This window comes from Columba livia, chromosome 1 (assembly GCF_036013475.1).
Source record: "Columba livia isolate bColLiv1 breed racing homer chromosome 1, bColLiv1.pat.W.v2, whole genome shotgun sequence".
Taxonomy (NCBI): Eukaryota; Metazoa; Chordata; class Aves; order Columbiformes; family Columbidae; genus Columba; species Columba livia.
Window position 1 is genome coordinate 118,846,054 of NC_088602.1, and position 8,032 is coordinate 118,854,085.

Genomic DNA, 8,032 nt, shown 5'->3' on the forward strand with positions numbered 1-8,032 from the left:
TTCCTGGTCCCCACTTCTCCCAGCTTTCTGTCTCTGTGTCCCTTCCTTCCCACCCACATGCTCCTACTTGCCTTTTCCAACTAAACCCATCACAGCTTCCAGCGGCCCCTCCTCATCAAATCCCAGTCCCTCATCCCTCTCACACCCAAGCCCTTTGCCCAACAAATCCCACTCTCTAAAATTCAAAGGCAATTCCTTTCCCCTGCCCCCTTGTGTTTATCTCATGTCTTTAATGTGTCCTCCCTCTCACCTATAGCCCTTTCCGTTAGGAAGCACTGGAAGGCTGAATGTTGGATTCAGAGGTCTTTCTACGTGGCTTTGATTCCCACTGCCTTAAGTCTTATACCACACCAAGCTTTTCTGTGGGACAGACAGAGGTTTGAGCATGCTCACTGAAGATAAAACCAATGCAGATTTTATTTGGTATAAAATAAAGACACACACACACATACCAAAACCACTTTTACTGAGCGCATGCTATCTGTGTTTTTCCTTTTTTTTTTTTTTACAAACATTAATATATTTGGCCAAATCATTATAGAAGGCAGAGGTGAAAAAAAACCCAGGGGGCATTGTCTGCACAGAGGTCATTTCCCCTACCCAAACTGCAGCTCCTGTCCCAAAACACTGAAGTGACAAACAATTTCAAAGAAACATCTTTGAGAGCATTTGAACATAGGCAAAAGACCACTACATCCTAACCCTGGGTTCAAAAGAGCACACACTGTGTTGACTGAAGTTCTCCAAAGAGACTTGAACTTTAAGCCCCAGATGAAAAGTTTCAGCCTATGTACAACTGTTTGGCAAAGCTGGACAACTGGAAACAGGGTCACAAATTCGGAAGTGCCAGGGGAAGACCCGATTCTCATTTACCAGGACCAAGCAGTGGTGCTGCAGGTGCCGTAGGTCAGCAGCACAACTTAATGCCTCAGTGCTGGGAGCAGGAATTCCCTGGGACTCAACACCCAGACATGCCAGAAGTGCTAAAACATCAGTCAGCTTCCAGCCACTTGCGTGGCACCGAGATTGCCCAAGGTACACCCCAGCAACATCAACAAGTCCCTCTGTCATTGAAAACCACCACCTTAAGAAGTTTGGATTTACCACTAACCCCTTTAAATCACAATCAAGAAAAGGACAACCCAGCCCCTCGCTCACACACACACACACACACACGCACACAGAGCCAGTGAGGCGCTGGAGTTGCTTTGGCAAGTGTATTTTTCCCATATCCTTCTCTACAGTGGTCAGTGTCATGTCGAGTTAGAAACTAATGGCAACATAACATATAAGGTAGTCCCAGCGCTGCATGGATCACAGGGCAATTCTGAGAAATGACACACACCATTCACACTGTCCCTGTACTCCAGGTACCACCAGACACCCTCAGCGGCAACTCTTCATGTTCAAGAGAGGAACAGAACGTGCTGTCAAGGTTCTTGGCGCTCAGTCTTTCAGGAGTTCAGTTCTCCGCTGAAATATTGTTTAATTGCATTACCATAATTAACACTGAAGTTCTGCATTGTTTTTTAAATCATCATGCTTACTGAAAGTGGTGATACTGAGAACTTAAAGTAGAAACTCAGAATTTTTCTTGATGCCCAGCCCGATGGGGTGGGGTAGGGGGGAACCAAGACAACCCGTGCAACACTGAAGTTGTTAAATAAGTAACTTCATGACTGTTTAATGTTTCTCAGAGGATACTTCAGCTGGGAGAGCTACTGAACTATTTCCATAGCGTTTGAAATATGTGAGTACATTCCATAGGTACCTATGAGGACTTCACCAGTAATGTTCTAGGGAGGGCAAGTAACACAGGGGTTAAGCATTTCTTGGCCTTGAACTTCAAGCATTTCTCACAAGTATGTTGCTACAGTTGTCTCACCAAAAGCAATAATTTAAATACAGATATAATGCTGTAAGAGAGCAATTAACAATTCCGGCGTGGAAATATCACAGCCTTTTACATATAATTATATCACTTAAGTTTCTGCCTCCCTTAAGGCAAACACAGGATGATCAAATGTTAAGTAAAAACAGATGATAGAAATAAGCCTTGTGAGCATGTCAGCTTTGTTCCCATTTCCCATGACGACTTCTTAATATATTAAAGTTGTTAGATCATTACATGTAATGTAGCACAAGTAGGTATTTTTCCCAAATCTCACTCTGAACTACTAAAACCCTGTGGCTGAGTCCTGCTCCCAGATTCTAGGCCTGCCAAGTTTGGCTTGGCTATAAAATATGTTTATTGTTCCCCTGCTTATCATGCCATCCTCTGCTCCAAAAGATGCTGTTACGGTTCGGTTTTCTGCATCATTCAGTAGAAATGGGACTTGAGTTCCAAATTTCAACTGAGCCCATTAACTGTAAAAAAGCTGATGACTGAGCCATAAATGTCCATCTGTTCTCAAAGTGCAGTTTAACCACAGGTGTCCTGCTTTCAGCAGGTTCTCCTCACTCCCAGAGACCTCTGCCAGCAGAACTCGGTGTTGGTTGTCCTAATCAGACCTGTTTCCATCTTTTCAGGTAAGGACCAACACTGACATTTGACAGTAAAAGGGTTATATTTTTTTTTTCTTCAAGGTATGGGTTACAAGGCAAACAAGGATATACTGTAAGCATCCTGAGTGACACCTTTGTGACACCACTAAAACACCCTGAAAAGAAAAATGAGATGTGTTTGCTGGTGAGCCTTGGCTGTCCTCCTTAGGCGGGGGAATTTCAGAAAGCCTTCTAGTGACCAAAGCACACACGTCACAACATCAGTCATTAGGCAACCACCATCCAGTCTTAGATGTTCTTGCACATCTTGGTCTAAGATCCCACTCTGGGCTACTTACCCCTTTTTCAGCTTTGGATATTCCCTATGGATTGATTTAAAGAGTCTTCTAATGAACTCAGGCGCCTTGAATGCAAGCCAGGAATTGCACTTGACATATTTTGTACACTTTGCCCACCAGACCCCTTGTCACAGTATACAAAAACACCTACAAGAACAGATTGGGGTGAGAAAAAAATTGCATTAGTCACTAATAAAAAGCAATTGTGTTAGTGAACAACTTCCATTGAGAGAAGTCCTGATACAGAAGATGTATCTATGTCAAACATGAAAACTGCTTCAGAAAGTACTAAACAATTTGCAGTTAGTGGATTTCTTCCCAGCTATAAGCATCAAATTAAGCTACATGGGAACGTTTATTTCCTCATCATGATGAACCAGTGTAAGTGAAACTACACGTGTGTTTCTAAAAACTTCTTATGAAAGACATTTCCAGCTGAAACAGCAAGATGAGATTCCCTGTCAAGGTGAAGCAAATGCTGAACAGTTGCACTGTACAAATCTGTGACTGCAACTTGCTAAAAACAAATCAACAAGATATAATGGCTTTTAATCTCCCATAAGAAAATAAGTACCGTATTGTCATTTGGAATGCAAAAAAATCTTACTTTCTTCCCAAACCTGTCAGTAAAAGCCAGGCTGGATATACTCCCAGAAAAGTTTTCCAAGTTATGTTACCTGACATAGGTTATCACGGCATTAATACAGGTACAGTCCATCTTTTCAAATACCATTATTAAATACTACTAGAACACCCAGAGACAAATTTTGGTTTCACAGTGCCTTTGAGAGAACACAGAAACATCCCCTCGATAACATGAAAGGTTGTTCCAGAAAAAAAAAAACCCTTGTCTCTGTAATTTTTACTTCAAGCAGACATGAAAGGATGCAGAATTGTATGAAGCATGCTACCGTGAAATGGATACTAAAAAACATTTTAATGACTATACTTCCCTGTCAGATAATGAAAGAAACCTGCTTCTTGTGCCAGTGTTCTCTCAGGTGGGAGAGTCAAGGAAGGACAAGAGCTAAAATAAATGAAAGTTCATGCTAACTCACTGGCACATTTTACAGCACAATATTTGAAGGGCAAAAACCTACAATGCAATTCAAACGTTTCCTCCAAGATCAGGTCTTTGAACCGTCTTTATTTCCAGCACTTTATATAAATACTGCTTTCTTCCTGATCCTGGATTATCCTCAATTTGAAGTTCACATTCTCATTTTGTATCTGAAGACTGCATGTAACCATCCGTATGACCTCATGTGGGGCTTTTTAAATGCTGCCAGACTGTCATGGACTCAAAAGCACTCTCTAAGAGGTTACAATAACACATCCCTAAATTACAACGGAACCTTCTATCCCCAAATTAAGAAGTAAAGAATAAAAGGTACTCACACATACACACAGACATTCATACCCTTCTCATACAAATTGCAGGATGCCTACAGGAAAATGTAGTTTTAAAATGCAAAATGAAACTTAGGTTTTTCTTGTTCTTTTTTTTTTTTTTTTAAGGAAGCTTTTATTTGGAAACTCCATGATTAATTTGTCTTAGCCTCATTAGGAAACATTTGCTTTTGTTCAGGAGCTGCCAGCTGAGAGGATGTTATTGTTTGGAAGGGATGTGACCAGGAGGACCCTGTGCACGGCACAATGTGTCAGCCCAGAAGCAAGGGAAGAAAAGTGATTCTCTCATCTGGCTGAGAAAACAAAATGGAAATTTCAAGCGTTCGCCTTCCAGTTACAGTCACCCCACACGCGTCCCCAAGCAACATGTTAGTCACCTGTATTTCACATGAGTATCACCACCTAACTATATAAATATATTAGAAAATTCTACTTTATAAAGAAATACAGATTTGATTAGAAAAGTGAAGACCTGCCACAAACATCTCTGAAAGATGTAAGCAGTCAAATGCCGACCTCCTCCGCGTGACCGCTCACCCCACTGCTCCAGATGACAGACAGAGTTGGATGCGATTCCCCTTCCCTCAGCTGGTGAGCCCCCCCAGAGCATCAGCAGCCCTCAGGGACAGAGACCATCCCCACAGAGCCAGCCGGCTGGGAGCAGGAAAGCTGTGTCCTCCCTATGGCAGGTGTCCTGCCCATCCAGGTCTCCACCATCCTCTGCAGCCAACTTCACAGAAGCCCCTTATATGTGTTTCAGTAGTGACACGACAGAGCTGAGCATGCTTTGGCACTCAGGAACGGCAATGCTCTCACAGCAACACCTTCCAAGCCCTCTGGTTCCTTGCCGAGTCTTCACTTGGGGGATTTTTAAGTTTTGATGACGTCTTTTTGAAGAACACCCATGCATCACGCATGGTCAGTTTCATGTTGAAAAGGCTCTGCGATTGACGCTGTGCTCACAGGACATCTCTTACCAAACCTTTATCTTAAATAAAATATCCGCTGTGCCCTGTCCACTCACCCTGGCGCAGCGCGGCCACAGTCCCCAGAGGAAACCCAGCCCCACCGAAGCCAGCGGTGGGAATGGGGGTCCAGACCCTGTACCTGAGGCAAGGCGGGTCTCTTTGCTTCTGCCAGGGCTGCTGCCATGCCACGCCATGCCATGGCAGAGCCGGACCCCACCGCACGCCCCGGGGCCCGCCCGAGGCGCCCTCTCCGCCCGGCCTCGCTCCGCCGGCCCGGCCCGGCCATCACCCGGCGGCGGGCTCGGCTACCGGTCGTCGCCGCCGCTGAGGGGGTAGGCGAGGAGGCTCATGGCCTCGCCACAGGCGGCCTCCACCTGCCGCACCTGCTGGCGGCTGAGGCGCTCCCGCCACGCGTGGATGGCCTCCCGCGCGTCGCGGGCGGAGATGAGGAAGGGCCGGTCGGAGGAGTAGGCGGCGCCGCGGGTCATGTTGAGCACGAAGGTCTCCAGGGCGGGCGGCACCGGCAGGCCGGCGAAGCGCAGCAGGCGGCGGAGCTCGGCGCGGGGCTCCCGCACCAAGTCCTCGTAGCGCAGCTGCGTGTAGCGGCGGCGGAGCCAGGCCGGGGCGCGGCGGGCCAGCAGCAGGTCGCGGAGCCAGGCCTGGCAGATCACCTCCAGGGCGCCGCCGAGGAAGAACTCGGCGCGGTGCTGGGGCTGCGGCGCCCGCCCGCCCCCCAGCAAGCCGGGCGGCAAGAGGAGCTGCTGCTGCTGGTGGCGTGGCGGCCCCCGCAGCTCGGCGCGGTGGCGGCTGCGCAGCACCTGGATGCTCTCCCGCAGCAGCGCCTGCCTGGCCTTCAGGCGGGAGTTATGGACGGCGCGGGGGTCGCGGAAGAGCTGGACCACCCGCAGGTTGAGGCCGGGCTCCCGCAGCAGCGGCAGCAGGGCGCCCAGCTCCAGCAACCGCACGTCCTTGATCACCACCACCGGGTACTTGCGGCACTCGGCCTCCAGCTCCCGCAGCGCCCGCGGCGGGCACGTCTCCTCGCAGGCGGCGCCGTCGACGAGGCCGATCTCCCCGCGGGGCCGCGGGGCGTCGGGGCAGAGCGGCGCCGAGCAAATCACCTTGTTGGTCCGCCAGCCGAAGATGCTGGCCGTGGTGAGGTTGACGGCGGCGGGCGGGGCGGGGGCCAGCGGGTCGCGGGGGCCGGGCGGGGCGGCGTAGAGGCGCAGGACGGAGAAGTCGCATCGGAAGAGGGCGCGCAGCATGTCGCGCAGGGCGCCCTGCAGGCTCAGCGCGTCCCCCGGGTAGAGCGCCTGCCACAGGTGCCACATGGGCTCGTAGAGGTAGAAGACGTCGGGGTGCTGGTTGAAGAGCTCCCCCAGGAAGGAGGAGCCCGTGCGCCAGGTGGCATGCAGGTAGATGTGTCGCTTCCCCGCCGCCGCGCTGCCGTTACCCGCTGCCCCGGCCGTGCCGCCGCCGCCCGCCTCATCCTCCTCCTCCTCGTCGTCCAGCGACGGCTGTCGCTGTTCCCAGCCCCACTCGCTCAGCGCCTCCTCCAGGCTGGGGCAGCGCCGCAGCAGCGGCTCCTCGTCCTCCCGCCCCCGCCGGGCGCCGTAGTCCAGCGCGTAGGGCACCAGCAGGAGCAGCAGCAGCGTGTACAGCACCAGCACGGCGGCGAAGCGGCGATGCTCGCCCCGCCACCGCCACCGCCGGCGGCCCTTCATCGCGGGGAGGGGAGGCGGCTCCGGACCGCCGGGGCTTCGCAGACCCTCTGGCTGCCGGAGGGCAGCTCTTCGCGAAGAGGTAAAGTTAGCGGTGGCGGCGGCGGTAGCGGGGGGTGTGAGTTGCGGGCGGCCCTCCCCGCCGGGGAACACGCCCACGGGCACGCCGGCCAGGCTCGGGGCCGCCGGCCCGCCCGCCCTCGCCGCCGCCTCCTCCTCTTTCTTCTCCTTCTCCTCCTCTTCCTCCTCCTTCTTCTTCTTCTCCTCCTCGCAGCGCGACGCGGAAGCGCCCGCACCTGCCCCCGCCGCCGCCTGAGCAGCCGGTGCGCTGCGGGGTGCTGCTGCTCCCGCTGCGCGGGGCTTCGGGCCGCCCCTCGCTCGGCCTCTCTCCCTCCTTCCCCCCAACCCCGAGCAGGGCCGGAGGGGCGGGCTCGACACCTCGGGTGTCACCCCCGCCCGGGAAAGAGAGCACCGCAAAGGAGGTACGTTATCCGGAACAGGTACCGAGCAGCTCAGACTGACCTGTTATCTTCTGGGTCTCCAGAGAAGGAACACGTTACAGTTACAAAAAGAGGTGCCGGTGTATTTTTGGGATGCATGACAGCTATTAAAATCTGCAGTGGGTTTCAGAAATACTGCAGTTCGGTGCTGTAGGGAGCTGCGGGATTTCTCAGCCACGCTTTTGTCTCTGTGTGCGAGCTGATGGGATACGGGCATCTCAGTCATGACTCATTGCTCCAGTTTTTGCATCTGAAAGTTCCATGTCACTCTGAGCTGGTCACCCTTTGCAGCTGGTAGGCAGCAATGGGCACCCACAGAGGGACATCCAGCCTGTCTTGGATGTCCGATAGCCTTCTGATAACCCTTCTCGTTATTAATTACAGTGAGAGCATAATGTTACCAGCTCAGACTTCTACTTTTTTAGACATCTAAGGTGAGCTTAAATCTTGTGGGATGGTGAGTCAACAAGAGGTTGACTTCAGGTGATTAAATTCAATTGTATGACCTCAAAATCTCCAGCCCAGCCTCTGCCTGACCTTGGAAGATGCTCATAGGAAGAGATGGACCACGATCCCATATTCCTGGTTAC

At 51.6% G+C, this 8,032-nt stretch overlaps 1 protein-coding gene across 1 annotated transcript; it reads right to left on the reverse strand.

The window, feature by feature from the left end:
- Nucleotides 1–393: 393 nt before the first annotated feature.
- Nucleotides 394–7,065, reverse strand: CHST7 (carbohydrate sulfotransferase 7). Its single transcript, XM_065075112.1, has one exon. It carries the CDS (start codon nt 6,943–6,945, stop codon nt 5,527–5,529), a length of 1,419 nt encoding a protein of 472 aa, XP_064931184.1. The 5' UTR covers nt 6,946–7,065; the 3' UTR covers nt 394–5,526.
- Nucleotides 7,066–8,032: the final 967 nt, after the last annotated feature.